The sequence below is a fragment of the Pholcus phalangioides genome, unplaced genomic scaffold (genome assembly GCF_987345545.1).
Source record: "Pholcus phalangioides strain wild (caught in Gottingen) unplaced genomic scaffold, Ppha-v1.0 ptg000002l_1, whole genome shotgun sequence".
In the NCBI taxonomy this organism is placed as follows: domain Eukaryota; kingdom Metazoa; phylum Arthropoda; class Arachnida; order Araneae; family Pholcidae; genus Pholcus; species Pholcus phalangioides.
This window is the reverse complement of record NW_028301595.1, coordinates 13011066-13038283: the sequence shown is the minus strand read 5'-3', so window position 1 is coordinate 13038283 and position 27218 is coordinate 13011066. Positions and strand designations below refer to the sequence as shown.

The 27218-nt window shown below is 37.3% G+C and overlaps 1 protein-coding gene across 1 annotated transcript in view; it reads left to right on the top strand.

Annotated features, from left to right (window-relative positions):
- Nucleotides 1-12280, top strand: part of LOC149089434 (uncharacterized) — a 49425-nt gene extending 37145 nt beyond the window's left edge. The window contains exons 3-6 of the mRNA XM_089238542.1: nt 1820-2055; nt 5434-5723; nt 10546-10680; nt 11843-12280. Coding sequence (XP_089094668.1) covers nt 1820-2055; nt 5434-5723; nt 10546-10680; nt 11843-12014 — 833 coding nt within the window. The 3' untranslated portion in view covers nt 12015-12280. The remainder of the gene's footprint in view (nt 1-1819; nt 2056-5433; nt 5724-10545; nt 10681-11842) is intronic.
- The last annotated feature ends 14938 nt before the right edge of the window (nt 12281-27218 follow it).

The following is a 27218-nucleotide window of genomic DNA, read 5'->3' as shown; positions in this document are numbered from 1 at the left end:
GGCAGCGTCAAAGATGGAGTCGACTGATCTAATGTAGATATGTATATATGAATTGACATCATCATCATCATCTTGCCCCCCCCCCCTCAGCAATAATGACCGTGCCCTCCCAGACTTCCAACTCTATCTCCGCCTATGAAAGTACATATCATATTATTCTTTTCTGAAGCCTTTTTCTCTGACAAAATTGAAAGCTTTCACCATTTCGACGAATATATGTAATGCAGTAGAACCTCCCATAGAAGACATGCTAGCGAATACCTGCCGTTAGTGGATAAATTACGTCGACACGCTAAGAGACCGGAGGAATCACTTCGTTAAAACGAAATTTCGTTATAAAGTAATTCCAGGTTACCTAGCATTGTTCCTTTGTAAACTTATTTGAGGGATTAGAAAAGTGTTCGTTAAAACGAGATTTTCGCTATAACGGTATTCGTTAAAACAGGATTCGACTGTATAAAGTAACGGACACTCCTCATTAGCGGACAGTGGTGCGTTTACAAGGGGGGGCTTAGCGAGCTATAGTCCAGGGTGGCAAGTTCGGAAAGGCGGCAATATTTGTAGAATGAGTGGCCAAAGAAAATTACAGTAAAACGCTTCTTAACGGGCACCCATCAGATGCTGTCGCCGCTCTTTTTCGGTAAAATAATAATTTGCCCTCGTATAATAAGAGCATGCATTTCAAACCCCCCTCATTAACGGTCACCGCTCTTTTACGGATAAATTTTTGTGTCCCGCCGGTGTCTTCAAAAGAGAGGTTTTACTGTAGTAGTAGAATGGGATAAGAGAGCAACAAAATCATAAATCAACCTCTGCCTAGAGAGTGAGGGGCCCGGTCAGTGAATGACGCAGAGCGATGCTTGCCAAGTCAGAAAATAATTTAGGCGCCAACCAAATTTCTTAGGAGCCAAGAATATTTTATTTTTCCACAAAAATAATGGCTTTTTCTCGAGCTTGTTCAGGACTTAGTCACCCTTTTCCGTGTTGGTAGACACTCACTGGCGTAATTTCCGGACGTTTTTGTGTTCTAATTAACAATCAAACATATAAAATTTTAGGCGACAATGCCAGTCTTCAGGCAATGCCAGTGCCTGGCGTGTGCAAGCGTTGTGAATGACCGAAAGAGAAAGCTGGAGAGCGAGAGACCAGGTCGGTGAGCGATCAAAGGTTTGACCCACGGCGTTGCAAGTATATGAATGACCCAAAGAGTGACCTAAAACTTCAGCAAGCATGTTAATCACCAAATGAAAGACCTAGACAGTGAAAGACCATGTCAGTCATCGATCAAAAGTTTGACCTACAGCATGTGCAAGCACGGGAATGACCCAAAGAGTGACCTAAAACTTGAGCAAGCATGTTAATGACCAAATGAAAGACCATGTCAGTGAGCTATCTAAAGTTTGACCTACAGCGTGTGCAAGCATGTTAATGACTAAAAGAGTAACCCTAGGGGGGCCACGTCAGTGAGCAATCAAAATCGCGACATAGAGTGTATGCAAGCATGACCAGGACAGTGTGCAAATACGTGGATCACCGAAAGGGTGACTTCAAAGGGTATTCAAAGGATCGGGAGGCCAAGCCGGGTATTGCTCAAGGTGGTGAATTCGAGAAAGAAGTGGTCAAGAATATGAGGATAGAATGGGAGAAGGACGGCGGAAGAGTAAATACGCCTCTGTTAGCGGACACACTTTACGCTCCAATAGGCACTCGTTATAAAGGGGTTGCATTTTATGTAGGAAGTTTAGAATTTTAAATCGTTTCTATTGGTTTTTTTTCTTTGCCCCCGGTGTTTACAAGTGTTTTCTGTTTTTCATTATAGAAATGGAAGACCTGAAAAGTGCTAACGAGCACTTCCTGCGGATCAGAACCAAAGCCAGGTGTAAGACGCCAGTTCCTAGACTGATCCGAGTTAAGGACTACTATCCAAATCCTTCCAAGATTTATCTGCCGAGGTGCACCCTTCTTCACAGGTGTGGTGAAACAGCCGGTTGCTGCGACAGCGACGCCTACCAATGTGTGCCTAACACTGTTCAGAATGTGGCGCTGCATTTCTACGTGAGTAATAATAAGTGGTTGGGGACATTCTTATTGGGTTAGATACATTATATAGCCATAAGTCAGTGGACACTTTGGAGTTCGGAGACTTTTTCAGATATCTAGAAGAATACTTGAATTGTTTTGAAATTTTGGTCATGTAAACCCTGTGCTTGTATGTGTTACTGCCAATGCCTGAAGTACGGCCAATTGCCACTTTGTGAATTTGCCGAAAGTTTTGGCAAATGTTCGATTTTCAAAAATTATTCGGTCTTTGGCCGGCCAATTCGCGGAGTGGCCGGAGAGCCCTGGTCAAATTTGGAGGTGCTCCGAACTCCATTAGGCGGTCCGGTAGGCACCAAATTCATGTATTTTTTTCCTCGTCTCAAACGCGTGGTACATTGCTATATATATTAGCTGTACAGGATTAGCCCCATGAGAGGGAAGAGAGAGAGAAAAAAAGAGAAACTTCAGAGAAAAAAACAAAAAATTATAAAAATATAGACGTAGTGTTTGTTATGTCAAATTTTGAAGAAGAAACAATGATTACCGCATCGTTACTGCAATTTCGTGGGTTGTCATAGCTAACATGGGCTCAATTACCACGAAAGAATATGCCAACTTTTCGATGACCCGGATTTTAATGAACTTTGGCCAGGGCTCTCTGGCTGGCCAATTCAGACATTGCCGGGCCAATTTACAACGAAATCGGCCACTTCGTGAACAGACCAATTTCGGCTTCGGCAATAACATATACACAATTTTTAGTGAAAGTTTAATCCCGAGAGCATTCAGGGAATCGAAAAGATAAAATTGTTTTTGATCAATCCCCTGTATCAAAAAAAGCTACAAAATATGGCTCTTTCATAGAATATTTTTATTTGTTTTTGCGCAATACGTGTGTGCATTTTCGTAAACACACGCATATTCGCAAAGACATGGCTGTGTATCTAAAAATTCCAATTTTTTTCATCGCATGTTTTTTACTTATAACCTGCGATGTTTCCCACCAATTTTTACGAAACTTACAGAAATTTTGACACCACACATGAGACACTGCAGAGAAAATTCAAAATTAACAATTGAATATCCGATTAGATATAAGCATTTTAAGTAAATGATTTTTATCATGCATAAGCGGGAAACATCAATTTTAATTTTTCATAATTTGGTTGCTAGATACATGTTGCAACTGATATAAAAATTCCAGTTGAATGTCGTGAAAATTAAGAAAAATTATGACGATATCGTTGAGCTGTAATTTAAAAGTCACATGCTGAAATTAGCTGAATGTTGAAAGATTTTCTATACAAATCGATATTTCGATTATTTTCTGTTATTTGATTATTTTCTGTTATTTGATATTTCCTTCGAGTTTTTTTGTACATTTTGACACTATGCAAGTGCGTTATGCTCAAATATTTCCCTTATTTAGCGTCAGACACACGTCTTTGCCGATTCACGTAATGCTGAGGATTAACTCTCGAAATAATCAAATGGAAAAGTCAAATCAATCGGAATATCATTATGTGGAAAATCCCTCAACATTCAGCTAATTTAAGCAAGCAACTTTAATTACAGTTTACTATATCGCCGATGTTTTTTCTGAAATTTCAAGACATTCAACTGCAATTTTTATGTAACTTGCACTTTATGCCTGGCAACAAAAAATTTTGAGAGAATAAAATCCATATTCCCTGCTCATGCATGATTAAAATTCGTTCACTTAAAATGATCATATCTCACCTATTTAGCATTCAATTGTTCCATTATAATATGTCTCATTAATATTGTCTCTTAAATTTTTTCTTCTAAATTCCGCAAGTTATAAACAAAACATTTGTGATGAAAATCGCAACTTTTAGAAGGAACATTCGTATCTTCTTGAATATATGTGCTATTTTCACATAAATACATTAATCATTATCTATCATCAAATCTGTGAATATGTTTCTCTTATTAAATCTGTGAATGTGTTTCTCTTATTAAATCTGTGAATGTGTTTCTCTTATTAAATCTGTGAATGTGTTTCTCTTATTAAATCTGTGAATGTGTTTCTCTTATTAAATCTGTGAATGTGTTTCTCTTATTAAATCTGTGAATGTGTTTCTCTTATTAAATCTGTGAATGTGTTTCTCTTATTAAATCTGTGAATGTGTTTCTCTTATTAAATCTGTGAATCTATCTCTCTCTTCTCAGATCCAGATCTATTTTTATCTCCAATTTTGAATTATCAGTTCTGCTTTACCCAGTTTTCCTATCAATATTGAATATACGCAGTATTTCTCTCATCAAATCTGAATATATTTTTCTCCTCTCAGTTTTGGATATATTTCACTCTTTAATTCAGAGAATTGAAGAGAATTATCATTCTATTATTCTACCGATTCGTTTCTACTCGTCAGTTCTGAATATATTTCTCTCATCATATCTGAATTCCCATCGAATTCGAATCTATTCCTCTCATTCTAATTCCTGATTATCATTTTATATTCCTAATTCTCATTGTAATTCCTGATTATCATTGTAACATTTACATTCTATGTGCTTAATTGTCATTCTATGTGCTTAATTGTCATTCTATGTGCTTAATTGTCATTCTATGTGCTTAATTGTCATTCTATGTGCTTAATTGTCATTCTATGTGCTTAATTGTCATTCTATGTGCTTAATTGTCATTCTATGTGCTTAATTGTCATTCTATGTGCTTAATTGTCATTCTATGTGCTTAACTCTCATTCTATGTGCTTAATTGTCATTCTATGTGCTTGATTCTCTTAAATTCTGAATCTAATTCTCTTAAATTCTGAATCTAATTCTCTTAAATTCTGAATCTAATTCTCTTAAATTCTGAATCTAATTCTCTTAAATTCTGAATCTAATTCTCTTAAATTCTGAATCTAATTCTCTTAAATTTTGAATCTAATTCTCTTAAATTTTGAATCTAATTCTCTTAAATTCTGAATCTAATTCTCTTAAATTCTGAATCTAATTCTCTTAAATTCTGAATCTAATTCTCTTAAATTCTTAATCCAATACACTAAAATTCGGAATCTAATTATCTTATCAGTATTGTTCAAAGCAAACAAAATACTCTATAAAAATTGCAAATGATTTGCAACTTTTGTAACTTACAGGGTTTGTAAAATCTTTTTTTTTTAATTTAATTTTTCATCAGTCCCCTCAAAACACTCACAACTAAATTTGCACTGGAAATTGTGGGTACGTAAGGTTTACACGGCAAATATTTTAGAACAATTCACCAACTGTATTTCCGAAAATTCCAAGAGAATCTCTGAGTTCCAAGGTATCCGTTGACTTACATAGTGTACCTATTTGATGTAATCTCAAAATCAGTCATCATGCTTGACGTTATGACTCTGATTATTCATTGTTCAGAAACTGACAGTCGGCAAGAATGGGCTCGGTCACGGCAGGACCAACAAGGATAACATCGAGAGGTTGGTATTTGTCAATCACACGTCTTGTCACTGTCAACCGATCAACGACTTGCCACGTGCCAAGATGATGATGGATCACGATGGACTGCGGCCGCACCCGCTGGACGGGACCTCTACGACGACGACAACAACAACTACTAGCGGCGGCGACGACGATAACAAAACCCACGATAGGAGGACAGTCAGCCTCCACCATCACCGACATCACCAGACACAAAGCAACTCGAAGTAAGTGACCGAACACACTTTATACACTTTCTCTTTGTCTAGTACTGATAACATTGGTATTGGAAATACACTGTCCGTAACAAGATAGGAAATAAACAAGAGACTCGTCCACGGGAAAAGATACTAGCGTGTGTCTACTTGTTCAATTCTTAACCGCGGTTCAACGACAGATTACAAGACAAAACGATTTGCTTTTTTTTTCACTCACTCAAACCCCCACAAAGATCTCAATTATCTCAAAATGGCGGCATCTCCTTATCAACGCTTCCTGGAACAACAACAACAAAAAAATTGTATGAGAGGAATCCATTTACGAAAATGGCTTCTTCCTTTTGTGTTTATTAAAGGTCTTCTGTGCGTGTGGGATTTTTGTCCTGTGCCATAGATATATATATAATACGACTACTTGTAATCTTACGTCTATGTCCTACACACGGGGGAATCGCAACCCTTTCGCTTAGACTTGATGTCTCAGCTTTTTTCGATAAGGATAAATATGGAAGACAAGGGTAATGGCATCCATTTTCCTTACTGCTTATGACCAGGAAACTGCTTATCTGGTTTGTTTTGTGTCCAGGTCATTTTCTTCCTATCATTCTTATAGAATCTCGAGATAACTCCATACATATCAATTATTTTTTGGTTGTGTCAGTGGTGTCTTAACGGGTTGGCCAAGGAATCTGAGTGGGAAAGAGGATCCAAATTATATAAGTCCATCATTTATTCTGAAATTACATCTTAAAATTCTGAAATTACATCTTAAAATTCTGAAATTACATCTTAAAATTCTGAAATTACATCTTAAAATTCTGAAATAACATCTTAAAATTCTGAAATTACATCTTAAAATTCTGAATATTTCTATCAAATCTGAATCTATTTCTCTCATCAAATCCGAATCTGTTTCTTCCATCAAATCTGAATCTTTGGACAACTACCGCCCTATATTTGTCCCCATAGCACTCTTTCACAGAAAACTGCTCAACTAATTTGTCTTGTGTCCAGGTCATTCCCTTTCTATCATTCTTACAGAATCTCCAGAATACTCCATACATATCGATTTTTTGTTTGTTAATGGTGTCTTAACGGTTTGGCCAAGGGACCTGAGTTGAAGTGGTAAGGAGGATTATTCAAATCTTTCATTTTGATCATTTCTGAATGTATTATTTATTTCGACTATGAATTCTAAATCTATTTCTTTCTTCAATTCAGAATCGAAGACGATTATTATTCGTTTTATCTGTTTCTGTTGTCAATTCTGAATGAGTTTCAGAAGAAATTCCAAATTTTAATCAATTCTGAACCTTTTTTTTCTATGAATTCTGAACCTATTATTCTATGAATTCTGAATCTATTTTTCTATGAATTCTGAACCTATTATTCTATGAATTCTGAATCTATTTTTCTATGAATTCTGAACCTATTTTTCTACCGATTCTGAACCTATTTTTCTACCGATTCTGAGACTATTTTTCTCTCTGTTATGAACCTAATTATGTATCAATTGTGAACTCAATTTCCTGTTAATGGCCGATGTTACTTTTCTATCAGTACTGAATATACTAGTATTTCTCTCATCAATTCTGAATCTATTTTTCTCATCAGTGCTGAATCTGTTTCGTCCGTTATGAGTCCGTTTTATCAATTCTGATTCTGCTTCTCTTGCCAATTCTGATTCTGCTTCTCTTGCCAATTCAGATTTCTGATTCTCTCGCCAATTCTGATCCTGCTTCTCTCGTCAGTTCTGATTCTATTCCCCTTGCAAATTCTGATTATGCTTCTCTCGTCAATACTGAACCTGTTTCAGTCAGCAATTCCGAATTGTAATCAATTCTGAAGATAAGTTTCTCTCAATTCAGAAACTTTTTCCTACCAATTCCGAGGCTTTTTTCTACAATTTTTTTTTAAGCAATTTTTTTATCAAGTTTGAATCTATCTCTCTCTCTCTTTATCATTCACTGTGAATCTGTTTCATAAATGAAAGAAATAATTGAAATAATTCTAGAATAAATGAAAGAAATGATTGAAATAATTCTAGAATAAGTGAAAGAAATGATTGAAATAATTCTAGAATAAGTGAAAGAAATGATTGAAATAATTCTAGAATAAATGAAATAATTCCAGAATAAGTTAAAGAAATAATTGAAATAATTCCAGAATAAGTTAAAGAAATAATTGAAATAATTCTAGAATAAATGAAGTAATTTTGGAGTAAGTTGATGAAAACTCAGAATTAATGAAAAAAAATAAATCCAGAATTAACGAAAGAATTAAGTTCAAAATTAAAAATTAAAAATTATTGAAATAAATAATTTTAGAAATTTAAAACAAATATAATCTCAGAGTTAGTTAAAAAAAATAACGTATAAATCAATGAGAGAAATAATTTCATAATTTCTGTGTGATCGAAATTATTTCACACCAATGGAAAAATAATTCCATAATCATTCAGAGGAATTATTTTAAGATATATTGGGAAGAAAAATAATTTCATAATCAACCGATATAAATAATTAAAGAATAATTTGAAGTGATTACCAGTAATTAATCATAAACTTTTTCAGAATCAGTGAAAAAAATTATTTCAGAAATAGTAAAAATTGATAATTAATGAAAGAAATAATTTCAGAATAAATGAAAGTAGTTACTCTATTTTGTCCCTGTTCAACTCATGGGCGGAGATACGGGGGCCCCAGCATCAAGGGTAAAGCCGACTGATCTAATATATTTGCGTGTATATGAATTGGTATCATCATCATCATCATGCCCCCCAGCAATCATCGTGTCCCCCCCCCCCAGATTTTCAAGGCTATCTCCACCTATGGTTTGACTCGGAATCCCATTGGTCACTTCAATTAAGACAGTATTTCTCAAAGTGGGAGGTGAAATGCTCCGGAGAGGGGCGATAAAAGCTACGAGTATAATATAGGATCTTATGGGTGAAACGTCACCCATCAGGGTGAACATATGGGTGAACGTCACTTGAGTTTAGGGGGGGGGGGGTGGCAGGAGAAAAAATTTTTTTGAAGAAGTGGGTGACGTAACAAAAAGTTTGGGGAGCCGTGAACTAAGGTGTCGCTAAATTACACGAGTTTGTGGCCCGTAGACTTCGTGTGAAGTTTCAATTCGCGAAAGGTTGAGGACCCCTGGGCTAGGGAATAACGTCTCTTTGGCTCCTGCAATATTTTCCAAAGGAACTTCAAGTAAATGCTAATTGAAAACAATGTTTTGGGGAACTGAGTAACTTTTTCTTTTCCTGCATGAGATGAGTTTCCGAAAGTCCTCCAAACTAATCACAGCGATGTCCTCGATCATTACACTCGTTAATTAAACTATCTTTAGGAAACCGATCGGAATTCTTGTGAAATGGGAATTCTCTCGCGTGAAATTCGCCGACTTATCCCCTTCCTCACTTTTCAATTCACCCTTAGACCATGCATGCTGACTTTCCCCCCCCCCTTTCATTTTCCTCATCATTATTATTATTATCATTATTCGCCCCATTTATCGCATTTATCCGCCCGAGTGAATGATACTCGAACAGAAAGAGAAAGAAAATAGCTCTAATTACCAGCGTGGATGGAACTCACCTAAATTATAGGTTTGCGGTGAACATCATCGTCACCTTCTCCCTCTAACCGTTGTCAACACTGTCTTCCAAGGTTGGTCATTAGTCATCCATTGATCATGTTTTTTTTTTCTTGTTTTTCACTTCTCCAACTGTAACGTGACATAGCGTTTTCCCAATAGAGTTGATCTCATTCTGTTCTCTTTCTCTTTCTCTTTAATGTCCATCGTAATTTTCTAGAGTATCAGTGTTCTTTCATACTTCAAAAATACCCACTTGAATTGCTATCGGGTCTGTGTACCCTTCGTAATTCGTAGGAGGCTTGCTCATTTCCTCATATGCGAAACATACGTGCGTACTCTCGTAAATGCCTCTGAGAGCTATTCAAACTCCTAGAAATGCTTAGGAGGTGTGAGTGTTTTTCCTAAATTTTGCAAATTTTGGTGACAATTGGAAACCTTAATTTTTTCTGGCATTTATGATCCCAAATACTTATAGTTACAATACGCATATCATCAAGAACGATACAGAAAAATGAGATCCTGAAGAGAAATAGAAAGGAAATCGCCAGTTTTTTGTGTGCGTGCGTGTGTGTGTGCGCGCGCGCCGCCAAAAAGGTTGCCAATGATCAGCAAAGTGAATATCAAATTGAAGTATAAATAATATACATGCATTGCAATTGGCGAGAAATGAAGGGCTAAAACAAAACGCAGTATGCTAAAATGTAGCTTACGAAAGAAAACGTTGAGTATGAAAATTATTTGAGATCAATATGACTATATTATAATTTCAAATGTTATGAAAAAATTATTTTCTGACATGATTAGAGAAAAGATTACAAGTTCAACAAAGCTTTGTCAAAAAAACGGGACATGTTGAGAAAAACAGTCGAGACGGCCGAAAGAAAAAGAAACGTCTCGTTAAATACGGGTCATATGGTCACCTTACCATTCCGGTCAAGGGCGTCGGAAGTGTTCGGAACTTGTTGGTGCTCCTCTTGATGTTTACAAGGAAAAATGTCGATTTCTGAATCAGTTTGGTGTGTACTCAGACACATACTATAAACTATCGTGGGTGATCGAACCCCCACAGAACCCCCAGCTCCGACGGCTCTGATTCCCGTTATTTTAGCCGAGGAATTATGATCACCCTTGTCAGTAGTCTCAGTGCCTTCCACAGGACACAAAAAAAAAATTGAACACATCAATTGAAGAGACAAAACAGCATTGCAATATTTATTTTATTTTGTTTCAGGTGTCGGGAGTGTCCAGTACCTTTCAACAGCAGGACATACAGGGACGGTAGGTGTGGCTGTGACTGCTTTGACCGACAGAAGCCATGTCTGAAAATCAAGAGAGGAAAAAATCCATTGAATGAAGTCGAAAGAAGGTATAAGCCTCCTTCAATTAATCAAATCGAATATTGTATTGATTGAAGTATGTATTGTATAAAGGTCTCTTCGCGTTCTCCTAAAACAGTCATTCTTCCACTTTTCCGCGTCTTAGTTCGCCCTAGACTGATGTATGCCGTAAGGTTTTGGAGACCGCATACGTACAGCGGGATGTAGACTTGGTTGAGGGGGTGCAGAGAAGAGCTACGCTTGCTCTTGATGCCGCACAAGGCTTGAGCTACGAAGAAAGACGGTTTCTTCATTATGTTTGGGAGGGAACGCAGGTGTTGGGAGATATGATCGACGTGTTTAAAATTTTCAACGATAGGGATAGGATGGACCATGCGTTATTACTACACCGTCAATCAACTGCTTCGACATGCGGACACCAGTATAGTTTAGTCACCACAGAGCGCATCAGGCCTACAACGGTACAATCCTTCAATCATTACACTTCACACATAGTTAGAAAAATTGGTGGCAAGTCGAGCAGCATTATACATAGCACGCATAGTACAGAAACACTTAAGTTCACAGCACGTACACGCACATTCGGGCGTGTACCAATTCGTTAGATGTTCCGCAGAGGAATGTGTACGAGATGCATGTACGGTTGAGTAGTAGTAGTAGTATAATTTAGTAAGGGGAAATTCTAGGCTGTGGTGTCGCAGAGAGATTTTCTCCAATAGCGTTGTTAATAAATGGAATAGCTTATCCCCCGGGGGTCGTGAATTCTATCACTACTGACACCTTTAAAAAGAAATACGATAAACATATTGGGGCAAATTTAGAAGCTATCGATACTAAGATCTAACCATAATATTTATTTAATGGGCAGTGAATTATACACAGTAAAACTCGCTCTTAATGGACACTATTCAGATGCAGTCAAACCCCTCTCTTACGGTCATGTAAGGATTCCCCCCCCCCCCGTGTAATAAATGTATGCATTCCAAACCCCTGATTAACGGTCACCCCCTCTTTTACGGACAAAGTTTGTCATCACGACGGTGTCCGCAAAAGAGTGGTTTTATTGTATCAATAATTACTTTCGAGATGTATGCTTTTATATTTGGCAATTTGTATTGGGCAATTTGCCTGTTTCGGTCTTTGTGTTTGTATTTGTATCAGATTTCATTACACCTGTATCTAAATCCATAGGTGCGTCGAAAGTGATTTCTGCCATCATCCAGACTGCGAATACGGCAAGTTCGACGTCTCGACCGGATACTGTCCAAGGCGTCACGACGAAACGCCACGGGAATCGATACGGAATAGATCTCCGCATGATTCGTTATCATCATCACCTAGACGAAGATGGACGTTCAATTAGTTCGAATATAAACATTATATAGTACTCAACAACTCCCGCAAGAGTATAAATGATCATCATGTGGAGTGTGATCGAATGTATAAGCAAAGAAGACGTACTCTTTTAGCGCGGCGGACTCTCAGTATAGATCATGTTATTTACATAATACGTTTATTCCCGAAGGACCATCAGTGATGTTATTCGTTTATAACCAAAGGCCATAACAACCCGACATTTCTTTTTGGGCAGAAATAAACACATCCAATGCCGTTAAAAAATGATGAAAATATTTTGTAGATGTCTTATTAAAATATGACACAATTGTTGATAATTTTACCATGGTTATTTTCATGAGAGCAATTGCTTCAATGGCCAAAGCCCGAAATTTGCCAGTTCACAGATTGGCCAATTTCGTTGTAAATTGGCCCGGCAAATTTCCAAATTTTGGGCTTCGGCCAGCCGTTTCGGGAAGTGGTCGGAGATGCCTTGCCAAAGTTCGATAACAAAAGGCATGATTGGGGTTCACCGCCAAGTTGGCGTTTTTTTTTTTTGTGATAATTATCACAAAAAATATATACGTTTATAATTACAAATATGAAAATTACATAATAAAAAACATTACTATGTCCACGTTATTGAAAACGTTATTATGTCCACGTTAGCTGTGACAACCCATCAAACAGCGGTTACGATGTGTTAATGATTTTAATTTTCTTAAAAATTTCACACAAAAAAACTATGTCTATCTATATTGTTATATAAATATAGTGGAATCACGTTTTAGCGAATGTCGTTATAGAGAAAATCTCGTTTTAACGAACACTTTTCTAATTCCCCCCCCCCAGATAAGTTTACAATGTGAAAACGTGGAAATCCGTTATAACGAAGTGATTTATCCGCTCTATGAGCTCGTTATAACGGGATTCGACTGTAGTTCTTTCTCTCAAATTTCTTTTATTTTTTCCTCGTCACATTGAGCTAATCCAATACAGCTACCATATAAAGTCATGCATCAAATGTTGAATTAGTGAGGGCCCATGGAAAAGTTACGTCAAACTCGAACAGTCCCTAAAGTCTTAAGAACTTTTGTTCTTTCAGTCGGCAAATATCTTTCGTCACTTTGAGCTGTTCCGATTTGGTACATAAGGCTTTTATGATCACTTTTGAACATACGGCAATATATGCTGTTGTCAAGCTCTTTCTCTCTTTAAAGGGAGCCATAGAAATCATCTATTCCTCTCTGTCAAACTTTTCCATAGTGACGAGTTAACCGAAATTAGCGACAAGTAAACGGGGGTTTATGAACATTGTTATCTATAAAACCTAGGTGGAACAAAAAAAAATGGCAACTTAACCGGAGTGACGTCTCATTGGGGTGACGACTTACCGAAGTTTTACCCCTTTCCCTTGCAAATGTGCAGGAGCCATGCATTCCCTAAAAAATGTTTAAGAGGTTTGCTTACCCATAGCCATACGTTCAAGGAGGCCTATAAATGCTTGGTGAGAGGGAGGGCTTTTTCGAATCCTAGAAATGCTCGGGAAACATGAGCACCACTAGAAAAACTTTTTAGGTCTGCGTATTCCCAGAAATGTGTAGATGCGTAGTCCCAGAAATATGTGGATGCTTACTACCAGAAATGTGTGGTTGCGTACTCCCAGATGTGGTGTTGATGCGTGCTTCCAGAAATGCGATTTTGTTGTGCGTACTCCTTAACCCCTCTAAAATGAATTATTAATCACTAAACCTCCCTTCAAAATGAGTGTGTCGTCTTTTTTAATGAAGTAGACTTTATTCCGATTTTCAGCAGGTGCGAACTCAGTGGTATAAGGAAAAGTTTTCCATTGAAAAATATACTTTACAAAATATCTGGCCTTATCAGTGGTAAAATAAGAGGCTTTTTTTGAAGACGAGATATCTCGCCGATGTCGCTTAAAGCGTTAAAAATATGTGTTGTGCGTTCTCCCACAGAAATGTATGGATGCGTACTCCTAGGAATATACGGATGCATACTCTCTGTGGCTGAATGAATGAACGCTAGAACTTTGCCACTGGACTTATCCCGTTGCCAAGATCTCTTCCAGCCCAGCTTCGTGGCAGAGTCTGGACATTAATATGTGGTACTCCCACAAATGTAAGGATTCGTACTCCTACAAATGTGTGGTATGTTATGCACGCTTCTAGAAATTGGTGGTATGGTGTGCTTTTTTCTAGATATGCGTGGAATGTTATGCGCACAATTATTCTATAAATTTGTGGTATGGTGTGCGTATTTCTGTATGCGTACTCCCAGAAATGCGTTTTGAGTGCTCGTGCTTTCAAAAAAAGAGTTTTAGGTGTGCGTTCTCTACATTAGTGTTTTTTAACCGCTTGTCCGCGGACCGATGTCAGTCCGTGGGAATTTCATGCTGGTTCGCGAAACATTTCGCCAAATTCTTAAACCCACTACTGGAGGGGGGGATATTCTTTTCAATTTCGAATTATATGAAAAAAAAAGTGTTCAGCCATGTTAAAAATATAAACTAAATGGAGAAAAATTTAAAGTAATCATATGTGAATGCGAAACGTTTGTCAAAGATTACTTCAAATGATTCGAGTGTGCCCGCAAGTTGTTATCTTGAACATTGATGAAAATTAGTTCAAATTTTTCCCCCACTTTCCCTTTTCTATATGTTGTATAAAATAGAAATCCCCAGAAAAATAGAGAAACTTTGCAATGGAGCCTCTGCTGCCCTCTATTAAATAAAAACCAAACTATCCGTTATTGTTCGAGTAAAATTGACGATTAATTTTAAACCAGTGCGCAGTATAAAAAATGAATGATATGCGGTATGACGTCGTATGTTGTTCACTTTTATGCCACATACAGGTATAAATTCCATTCGTCAAAATATCAGTTACTATGTTTTTATGTTTCCACCGCAGTGATTTCGCAGCAAACATAAAACAGGTATTTTGGTATATAAAATTTGCATTGTTGTGCACAATAAAAATAAATATATGATATCAAACTACATATATTGTTCATTTTCATGCTCCAAACCAGTTTAAACCCAACAGTCAGTTTCACTTGAAGAATTATTGCAGACAGTTTTCCCTTTTATTCGATAGGTGGCAGCAGGAATCCTATCTTGATGATGTTTTTCGCATGTGCAATTGTAAAGTTTGAAATGCAATGAGAAGGAGGTTAGGAAATTTTCTTCTCTTTTTTTGCGCTCGCTCGCAAATTAATTCTCCCATTAATGCCGGTCCGTGAAATTTTTCTCTTGAATTCACCGGCCCGCTTGTAGGAAAAAGGTTTAAAACGCTGCTGTATAGAGAAGCGTTTCGGGTATCTGCATACTCTGAGAAACGCGTTCTAAATGTGCACACTCCCAGAAATGCACAGGAAGCTTGTGGACCTCTATGTGCGTTACGTCATAGCTGCGTATTTTTGTTATTTCTCTCCTTTTTTTTTCCGCCATTGCTGATTATTTTCCACGTATAGCGTGAATGGCCCGACATGTACTGCACAGGGTTTCAGTACATGTCGCACTGCAACCACTACATACCATAGGGTGGAGGATCATCACTTCAGTGGAAGTATAACCTCTAGTGAAGACATATCCTGGCAAAAACTGAATCAATGCATTAGTCAGTTGTCTCATCGACCTGAACCATTACACCAAGCACGATGTCGACAAAAATGACCCTTTCAGCCTGCGAGAACCATCTGATTCAAATTCAGTACGCATGTCCGGCTTATTTTCAGTATAGACATAATTATCAGTCGTTATTACTACTGTTCAAGACAATTATTATTCCATCTGTGCACGAGTATCAGGTTCGTAAAAACGTAGATCTGGAGTATTCGACCCCGCGAGACCAATTACGGATACCGAAACACCTCTTGGAATTGACCCGGTGCTGATTATAATCTTGATTATTATTGCATTAGATTCAATTATTCAAAGTAGAACTTGAAATGTCGTTCGCGAGATTCGATTTTTTTTAAAGAAAATGTCGTTTCTGGAACCTTCTGATGTTATGTTAAGGAAGTGCTTTTATTATTCAAGTAAATGGAGATATCGCGTGGTTCGTTTCTGGGAGAACAGACCGCACCCTTCACATGCAAGAAATAACGAAATTTAGGGTCTATAACCGTATATATATGTCTTTAGTTTCATTAACTATATACGATGCTTGAATATACGATGTGATACTTACTTATGTATCACCTACTTAGAAAGTTACATTAAGTATATATATATACGTATATACATATTCTTATGATTATATACTCATCATTCACTATACACGGAAGAATGTATTGATGTCTGTAGGTTTATTTATGGTTCAGTATTCTTGTCCTTCGAAGACTAAAATGGAGCTTAGATAATATTTTACCTATGAATTGGCGAACTTTGGCGGTGTGCATAACGCGATGGGTACATTTTTCGGTTTGAAGACGAAGCGGATATAGTGTCGAGTGGGCATCACATGATGGGCTCGCATACAGAGCATCTGTTTCCGATACCTACTGATTAGTGATCGACTGGAGTTAGTTTTCTGTTGTTTCCCCATCTCGATGTGGGAATGTGTGAGCCGATTTCAACGCTAAAATGTTTCGCCACAGATATCCTACAACACTTCTTTTTTCCAGCAGGTCCTACAACACGACAAATATCCAATCATTGAACTTCATTCGCGACTTGAAATGTAGATGGTAGCAGTAACTTCACGCACACAACCAGGGGCGTACGCATGATCGACCTTTGAAGGGGGTGCAAGAATTTCCTTCCCGAGAAACTTCCCGCTCAAAAATAAAGTTGAAAATTCAATAAAATTAATTTTACTTAAATATTGATTTTTTTTATTTCCAATTTTTAGTTTGCTTTTGGGGGGGGGGCAGGGGTGCTCTATACCCCGTCCTCCTTGCGTACGCCTCTGCATGCAATACTCGATTCGCACACACATCTGGCATAACTCACTTATCCTTGAGGGGGGTAAAACAGCAATAGCTAGTTGTTTAAGGTTCGAAAGTGGGCTCGCTACAGCTCATGGCAGACCTGCAACATCCCCCAAAAAAATACCAATTGCGTCAAAATTTCGTTAAAACTTCAAAAATGTATTAAAAAGTAACAAATATTAAAAAAGTCGAAGATCGATGGTGCTGACATGTGTCAATATCAAGCATGCTCAACCCATGGCCCGCGGGTCAAATGTAGCCCTCGGACTAATGTCTCGTCCGTGACTTCAAACCTAATTTTTAAAAATGAACAAAGCGGAAGGGATCACTTAAATGATTCGTGATATATTTAAAGATCACATGACTGACCTGACACAGCACCAGATCACTCAAATGACAAGCGGCATATTTATATATTAATTGAGTAGCCAGCGGCACGATTCCAGAGCACTTAACTTGCCCGTGTCACAATTCTTGCGGTCAAACATATTTACAAATTACTTGAGTAATTCGTGGCAAATTTAAAGATCACTTCAGTGCCACGCGACACGTTTTCAAAACGAGGAAGTGGCCCACCCTCTCGTAAAGGTTGAGCACACTTGTATTATTATATGAAGCACATTAGCAAATTAGCTGGCAGCCTACCGGCATGAAATGAAGGATGCGCGTGCATTCATCCAATTTATTGACGGCCTGATTGGCATAAAAGTGAAAATAATATTTTATTTCTGCACCATCTATCGTTGATTTTTAGAACTATTTTCTTGTTGAGAAAGGAAAAACCATTTTTTACTCTCTTGTTACACTCATTACAAATTTGAAATTTAGGTGGCAGCACACAGTAATGTACATTTCCAAAGTTCAAACACACCAGCATCCACATTAAAACTATGAAAATCCCAAGAAAAAACTGTGGTTGTAACTAGGCTGGCCATATTTCTTCCTAAGAAATACGGGAAAATGCGGGATATTGCCAATTAAAACGGGAAGTAGTTGAAATTTTCGAGAATTTTCCAGGTAGATATTCTCAGGAAAACCCATGATTCCCCTTAAGACGGCGCTGCATAGGTTGAAAAACGCTAAATTAGATTATTCCTGTGAATTATCGACGTTTTCCGAATGAATAAGAGATCTCGCGTTTTTCACCAAAGTCGTCTATCAATGCCAATTCCTATTTACTTAATCGACGGGACGCTACTCGAACACGAAACAAGAATTAAAGTAATTTCTGGGAATTTGTTTTCGAACAAAAACGTTGTCAACAATATATAGGGCATACACGTGTACGCCATCGATATATCTAGCGTAAATACATATACATGGAGTATAACATCTCTTCTGCGGTTACCTTTTTGTTAACCTTGAGTTTTACTTTTTATGGCTTCTGGTAACGACAGACTATTTCAAAAACAACATTACTGCTTCATGTTTCAAAATGACCAATGAATCGTGGTCAGGTAAATATTTTTACCAAAGATCTCGAGGCTATCGGGGTACACACGTAAATATGCCCCGGTTATTATTATCGATCGTCTCTAAGTTTGAATTACGCTTGGAGCACAAAACTCGTCATTGCATATTGATCCGCTATTGCAATGTATTTGTGAAGATCATATTAGCTCATTCCGTACTGAAATTTCAAGCGCAATTATAGTCGTAATAATGATGATGGATTTGTTATTGGACTGGAGAGATTCTCGTATTTCCTCGGTTTATAATTATGCGTGTAATTAGTCAAAGACACCGTCGACACGAATTGAATAATGGGAAAATCTTATACGTATATGCCAAGCAATGATGATGTAATGGCAATTATGTTTTGAACTTCCATAGTTCGAAAATACAGGGTGTCCTGTAAATACTAGCACTTACTTTATTTCCTCAACCGTCCGTTGTAGAGGTATGGTTTCAATTTGAAAAATACTCCAAACACATCGAAAAATTGCCCTGTAACAGTTTTGAGAGTGAGAATACAGTGTGTGTGCAACAAAATAAAACATTTAAATTTTCATGTTGTCCCCTTGTCCTCTAACTTCCAATTAGAAAAATGTTGCCTTGTCCCTCCTGAGGCCAACAAAGAAAATTCAAGTTTCTAAACTCAATATTCGCTTGCATCTGGCTGTCTAGGTCACTCCCATGCTTACACACTCTGTAGGTCGGGGGTTACCAAAGTAGAGTTTCTCGTGGAACCCTTGATTGTTATAAGATTGTTCATAATGGTTGCTCCCTGGGGTAAGATGTAAAGTGGTGTGGTTCTGTTTTTTTTTTGTGGAGAAAATAAATGCTCCCTTCGGGGAACCCCGTATGGCGGGGATGATGAGGATATTTCACGACACTTGAACAAATTTTGGAATATTTATCAAAAAAAAACAATTATCCCTACTGCGGTTTCAACAGCATCATAGTCCTAGGGCAAAATGAAAAAGGATTTAGGCACCCACCTTTTCATAATTATTTAAATCTCACTGGCATTTGCTTTAATTAAAATCATGAAAATCCTTGAAATAAACTTGATACTAATCATTGAATCATACGATTTTTATCTGAGTTGTCCATTTTTTTACACTATAAACTCAATATTCAGGAGTACCACTTAAAGATCTGAGTCTAGGGAGCCTGTCTATGATGTTGGAACGGCGAGAGGGTCATGATGAGCATAGAGATGCTCGCGAGGAAAGAAAAATTTTCATTCCCACTGAATTGTGCCCTCTCTAATTTTGTTTTCTTCCTGATATATAGAGGCGTATTGTCTTTCTTTTCACCTGCACTGACCTGCCTGTGTGTGTGTGTGTGTGTGTGTGTGTGTGTGTGTGTGTGTGTGTGTGTGTGTGTGTGTGTGTGTGTGTGTGTGTGTGTGTGTGTGTGTGTGTGTGTGTGTGTGTGTGTGTGTGTGTGTGTGTGTGTGTGTTAATAGAATTTAAAAATAACATATTGCCTTATACAATATAAGGAAATTTCTTTCTGCGCAGCAAAACATCTCTACGTATGTACACAGAAGTAGTCATTCCCAATTCTCATTCGTAGTCATTCCCAAACGCTAAACGTCGATATTTTGTAAACCATGGAAAAATATGATGTCATTCTTTGTTACTTTTGTCCATAACCACCAAACGGGTAAAACTAAAATTTTATCAACCACAAAATATGCCTTTTAGAAAACAACTATACACTACCGGATGTGTTATATTGAGAGACATCATTAAAAAACTGGGTTTCTTTCTGCCACCTTATCAAATAGAAAACACAACTATTAATAATCCTTAAAAATAGAATTGATGAAGAATAATGTGCCCTTGAAAAACAATATAATGTAATGATAATACGTATATATTTCCAAAAAAATAATATAAGTTCACAAAATATAGATATTTATAGTCTGAGAATGACTAAGAATGACAGTACTTCCGTGTACACAAGGTTTCTGCTGGGCAGAAAAAAATCCACAAATTGTGTGAGGTAGCATGATATTTCTTTCATTCCGCAACAGATATCGAAATTCCGTGCGCAGAGAAACAACAGGTCTGTGCAAGTGAAATTAAAGAGAATGTGCACAATATCTGTACCATGACATACCATGCCATGTCTCTGTGTCACTATCTTTCGGTCGTTCACATGCTTCCACACCCTCTAGGTGACTGTTTTCATCCCTCACTCACCAGGTTATTCTTCTGGTGACTCATATACTTGCGCATTGTTTTGGTCCTTCACATGTGTCCACATTCTCTAGGTTAGTGATCCAAGTGGTCTGGATTTTTCTACAAGCGCAATATCTCGTTGGAATTCAAAAAAATATAAGCTTTGCGAATATCAGCAACTAGAAGTCGTTTCTGGAAGCTCTCCGAGATCCGTGATTTTTAAAGGCTTAGTGACGTTCGATCATGCAGAATCACAAAAAAACTGTCACGAAACCCCAAAAAAAATGTCATGGAATCCCCCAATTGGAAACATGTGCTCTAAGTCATTATTTCGGTCACTCACTGACTTGGTCTCTCGCTCTCCAGGTCACTCTTTCGGTCATTCGCATGATTGCATATGCTCTCTAAGTCACTCTTTTGGTTATTTCCATGCTCGCTCACGCACTCTCTATAGATCACTCTTTTGATCACTCACTAACGTTGTCCCACACTCTCCAAATCACTCTTTCGATCATTCACACGCTTAAACACATCATGCTTGCACACGCTCTAGGTCACGCTTTTAGTCATTCCCATGCTAAAACACTCTTTTGTTCACTCACATGCTTGTAAACCCTCTAGGTCACTCGTTTCGCTACTCACTGATCTTGTGAGGTGGGGATTTATGGTTCCCCCTCCCCATTCTTGACCACTCGTTCCTCAAATTCCTTGCCCCTCCGAGCTTGCCGCCCCGGTCTATAGCCAGCCAAGCAAAACCCCCTGGTAATACGCCACTGTCATTAATAAAGTCCGTTTTAAGTATGTTGTTAGTTATCTTAAAATATACAGAGTGTACAAATTTATCGTTATCCAGTAGATAATTCCTAGCCGCTGTGGTGGTCGAGTGGTCATAGCGATGGGCTCGAATAGCGATGACAAGGGTTCAAGCACCACCACCATAGCGTGGTGGTCGGCTGAAGTGGTTTTCTATAGTTCCCAACTTCGAAGCGCAAATGTGGGCCGATCTCCACGTTAAAATGTCTCGCCACAGAGGGGAACAGGCCTACAACGATTTATTCATTCTTTACACTTTGCTCATAGTTATAAAAACTATGAGTGAAATCTAGGGTCATCAGATCATATTCAAATGACCTGATGACTATATTTCATTTAACAAAATATGGTAAACTGGGATCTTAAATAATAACCCGTAAAATACGGGACACCGCAAATTGTCATCAAAAAAGCATTGCCAAAAGTAGGCACAATCGCCGATTGTAATTAAAAGTGCTGAAAAACTGCGGAAAAACATTAACCTGACAAATATGTGAGATGAATATTTATCTATTGTGAAAACACCGTGTATTACGACTTTAGTAATTATAATCGAATCCCGTTATAGCGAACTCCTACTGCCAGGAGAAATCACTTCATTATAACGAAGTTTCTTCATAAAGGAATATCAGGTTTTTGCATTATCCTTATGTGAACTTAACTGGGAGACTGAAAAATTTGTTCGCTAAAACGAGATTTTCACTGCAGTCGAATCCCATTTTAAAGGTTAAATACCGTTACACCGAAAACCTCTATTTAACGAACACTTTTTCTAATCCACCAGATAAGTTTACATAGGAACAATGCGAAAATCTGGAATTCCTTTATAACAAAATTTCGTTATAACAAGGTGATTTGATTTCTCCGGTGTCTTAGAGTTCATTAGTACACGATTCGACTGTATAACGGTATTCGTAAAAACGGGATTTGACTGTATTACAAATTCAAAACAGGTATCGAAAAAAACGAGACAAATGTATAAAAGAAAATGGTAACAACGAAAATTACAGGTACGTCACTTAATTACGGGCCCGTCAAATTATTTCAGGCATTTTACTGGTCCTTGTTTTCAAAAATGTTCAGAAACACTGTACTCGAACGTACAGGTCAAGAACATTTGTATTTTTGGAAAGTGCTCTTATCAGCAAGCGTTTGCATTTAAAGTATGGGTAGAAACGCAGTTTTTCCGCAGGCATGGCCAAAAATAACTTCCCTTTTTCTTATTTGGCTCAGAAAAATTCGCAACGAAATACATATAAATTTATTAGGAAATCTTATCAAAATTCCGTCAAAGCAAATAATAATAAATGTGAATAATAAATGACAGAAAAATGCATAACGATACATATTATGTATTGTTAAATTTTTTTTTGTCGAATAAAATTGCAAAATTGCTTTAGGGGAATAAGAAAAACACCTTAGGATAAAATCACTACATGGAAAAAGAAATATTTATCATTAAAAACGGGGAAATTAAATTTATCCTAAATTTATACAAAAAGCCAAGAAAAGCATTTTTTTTCCCCTCAATTTATTTATTTTTTACTCTACATTTCGTACCTTGACGTAAAATTACCTTATAAGGCGTGAAGCATGCGCAGTGCGTTTATCGCCGATCAATATGAAAATGAACCGCAACCCTCTTTTCTTGACGTGAAAATGTCGATGGGGGAAAGCCAATATCGCCAATTTCGGAGCCAAACCTCTATTTATTTTCCGCCACACTCTGGAAAAATGTATTTTTTTTGTCTTTATTTTTTAAAAATTATTTTTGAATAAAATTTTGTAAAATTTATTTTTGAATAAAATTTTGTAAAATTTATTTTTGAATAAAATTTTGTAAAATTTATTTTTGAATAAAATTTTGTAAAATTTATTTTTGAATAAAATTTTGTAAAATTTATTTTTGAATAAAATTTTGTAAAATTTATTTTTGAATAAAATTTTGTAAAATTTATTTTGGTGTTTATATTTTTTTTAAATTTGAATGAAACTTAAAAAAATTATTTTTAAATTTTTTTTTTTCTTGAAGCAAAAGTACGACTAATTTCTAATACAGGATGTAATACCTGTAAGTCATAATGAGACTCAACCGTTCGTCGTATAGGTATGGTTCCAGTATGAAAAATGCTCCAAATGTGTTCAGAAACCACCCTGTACCAGTTTTTATAGTGAAAATACAGTGTGTCACAATATTAAAAAAAAATCTAAATTTTTATACGAGCCCCCGGTCCTCTAACTTCCAATTAGAAAGTTGTTGCCTGTCTCTTCAGCGGCCAACAAATAATTTCACGTTTCTGAGTGCAAAATTCGCTGAGATGCATGAATTGATAAATCGGAGCAAAGCTTGAAAACAACACAAAATAAACCCAACGGAGAACGCTTCTCTTCCCCGTTTATGCTGTTCTTTCCCAACTTTCCCACGATTTTTGAATTCAAACGTATATTGCAAGTCAAGGCAAGAGGTTTATATAAAAATTTGGATTCTTTATTTGGTGACACTGTATTTTCACTCTAAAAACTGGTATAAAGTGACATGGGTGGCAGGAATATGCACAATTATCTGAGACAAATTTGGCCCCATTAAAATAATTGAAGATTGATCTTCATATATACAGGGTGTCCTGTAATTCCTAATGCGGCCTTCATCTCATCAACCGTTCGTTGTAGAAGTGTAGTGCCAGTGCAAAAAAATGCTCGAAATGTGTTTTAGGAATCACTCTGTACCAGTTTCGAGAGTGAAAATACAGTGCGTCATAAAATACGAGCCGATCTCCCCTTTAAAATTAACAGTACAAACAGTAACTTACAAACAGTACAAATTCTAATTCAATCACTCACTTCACTTCTGAAACATAGATGGCAGCACTGAAAATCAAACACAACACTACATACGCACTCAAACTGTTAGGTCACACACACACACGCAGTTGCAATTCCGGTACAACTCACTAGGTAGTAAATCGCCCATAGATGGTGATAGACCTGAGTTGTGCTCGGTTTGAAAGAAAGAAAGTGTGTCATAAAATGGGAAATATCTATATTTTATATGGTGCCATCTGCCCTCTCAAGTAAGACGGCGGCCACGGTAAGGAAGTATTGACACCCGGGGGGGGGGGGGGGGGCCTTGGGCAAAAAACAGCGAAGAAACACTACTCCAAGCAACTGAGACTTCCGGGCTGTACCTATATTTCTAATTCTAATTCAATTGCAGACATAGAGGGGACCGTATAAAAACTCAAGACTTTTATTATTTCAGAAATTTGGAAAGCATATGAGAGAAAGTTGTTGTCCTGTCTCTCCTGAGGTCTACACAAAAAAATCCACGTTTGCAAGAGCGATATTTGCTGAGTTATATGCATTAAAAATCCGGGAAACGTTCTGGAAGAACAGCATAAATGAGGGAAACAAGCATCGTTGGTTAGCATAAGCTATTCTTTTCCAAATTTACTCTGATTTTGGAATTTAAATATCTCAGTGAATATGGCCCTTAAGAACAGTGAATTCTTTTTCTGTTGACCTCGGAAAAGACACAGTAACAGCTTTCTAATTGGAAGTTAGAGGACAGCGGGACCGTATAAGAATTTAGATTTTGAATGTGGCTGAGAAAGTTGAAAAGGGCACTATAAAACTTAATTCAAGCCCCGTGCTCTTGTATTCATTAAAAAGAGGTTCTGTATAAAAGGACAAGCATGGCCGTGCATTGTTGGAAAACGCAAATCATTGGAAGAAATACAGTATAACCCCCTTTAACGGACACCCCCCTCAGATGCAGGCAACCCCTCATTTACGGCCAAATAATAATTTCCCCTTTTATAATATAAGTATATATTAGGGGCACCTACAGTATATAGAGTTCCGAACTCATTATGCGACGTTTGTAATAATGGGCTTTGCACCATTATATGCCCTGTAATGAGTATATCTTATGCAATGATGCCCTTAGAAGACACGGACCCGGTGCAAAAATAACGGGGGAAGGCGCTAAGCCCCGATTTTTTCCTCCTGTGAGAGAAGAAGGGAATCAAAAATTCTGAAAGTGAAAGCACCTATACAAATTCAGAATGAATGCAAGAAATAATTCCAACACCAGTGCAAATTCAGAATGAATGCGAGAAATAATTCTCCAGCACCTGTGCAAATTCAGAATAAATGCGAGAAATAATTCTCCAGCACCCCCCATGCAAATTCAGAATTAATGCAAGAAATAACTCCAGCACCAGTGCAAATTCAGAATTAATGCGAGAAATAATTCCATCACCCATGCAAATTCAGAATGAATCCGAGAAATAATCCCAGCACCCATACAAATTCAGAATGAATGCGAGAAATAATTCTCCAGCACCCATCAAATTCAGAATGAATGCAAGAAATAATTCTCCAGCACCCATGCAAATTCAGAATGAATGCAAGAAATAATTCTCCAGCACCCCCCATGCAAATTCAGAATTAATGCAAGAAATAACTCCAGCACCAGTGCAAATTCAGAATTAATGCGAGAAATAATTCCATCACCCATGCAAATTCGGAATATACAAATACAAATACAATGCCACAACAGGCGAAATGCCCAACGAGGTGGCTGAGAAAAGATGCCCGTAACAAATATGGATGTCATATATTGCAAGAAATAGTTCCAGAAAATAATCTCATCACACTCATGAAAATCCAGAACCTCTGAAAAAAATAATTTCAGAATTGGTGAAAATTTTCCGAATAAAAGAAGGAAATAATTATAGAATTGATAGAAATTCAGGGTAAATGGAAGAAATAGTTTCGGAATTGGTGATCAAATTTTCAGAATTTACTTTAAAAAAAATTCCATTTATGATGAAAATAATTCTTGAATTTATGAAATATATAAATACTTCCCAGAATTATTTATTTCTAGTTAAAAATGCAGATTTCCAGAATTAATGGAAATTCAGAAATTATGAACGAAATTATTCTTACCGTACTACATCACTTCACCCTGTATATAACTTCACTAGAAATTTACTTAAAAAATCAATTCAGTAACTATAAAGGATTTTGCCCATGGATGAAGGCAGGAACAGGCCCGTCATTTGGGGGGGGGGGGTGTAACGGCCCTTCCCGGCTTTTGAAAATACACTAAAAATGGTATATATAGAAATATCTATATGCATACATTGAGTACATGTGCTTTGCCCCCCCCCTGGAAAAAGTTTGCCCCTCCCGGAAAATGTTGAAATGACGGCCCTGGGCAGGACCATGCGTAAGACGGCGGACACGGGGAGAAAATATAGACCGTGAGGGGAGGGCGTGCTTGGGCAAAAAACAGCGAAGAAACACTACTCCAGGACACTAAGACTTCTGGGCTGCGCCTGTATCTACTATGTGAAATATAAAACGTTTTCCAGATGGGGAGGGCCCCCCCCCCCCCGGGACAATTTCTTTTTACAAGCTATAAATTTAGTATAAAAAGGACCGTGAAAAATCTGACCTCGGGCCCGTCAAATATCCTATCCTAAGGACCCAGCTCAGTTATTTTAGCATTATTTGGCTCAATTTTTCTACGGCACACTATATGAGAATAGGTTCATCAGTATTCAGTGCGTAACCAAACGTCTTTTGATGAGTGCATCTCAATCTTTAGGAGAAGAGTGCGGGGTCATTTCATTTTTTTAGAAATGTACGTGTGTGTAGGTGGGGGTACTAAATTTAGTGATCTGGAGAAGCACATCGCAGGTTAATTAACTTGGTCTGTAAACATGCTTAGGGTCACTTGAGTGATTTGGGAATGTGCCGTGGGCCGCTTAAGTGACGCGGAATAATGCGGTGCAATACCCGTAATTGCACCACGGGTCACA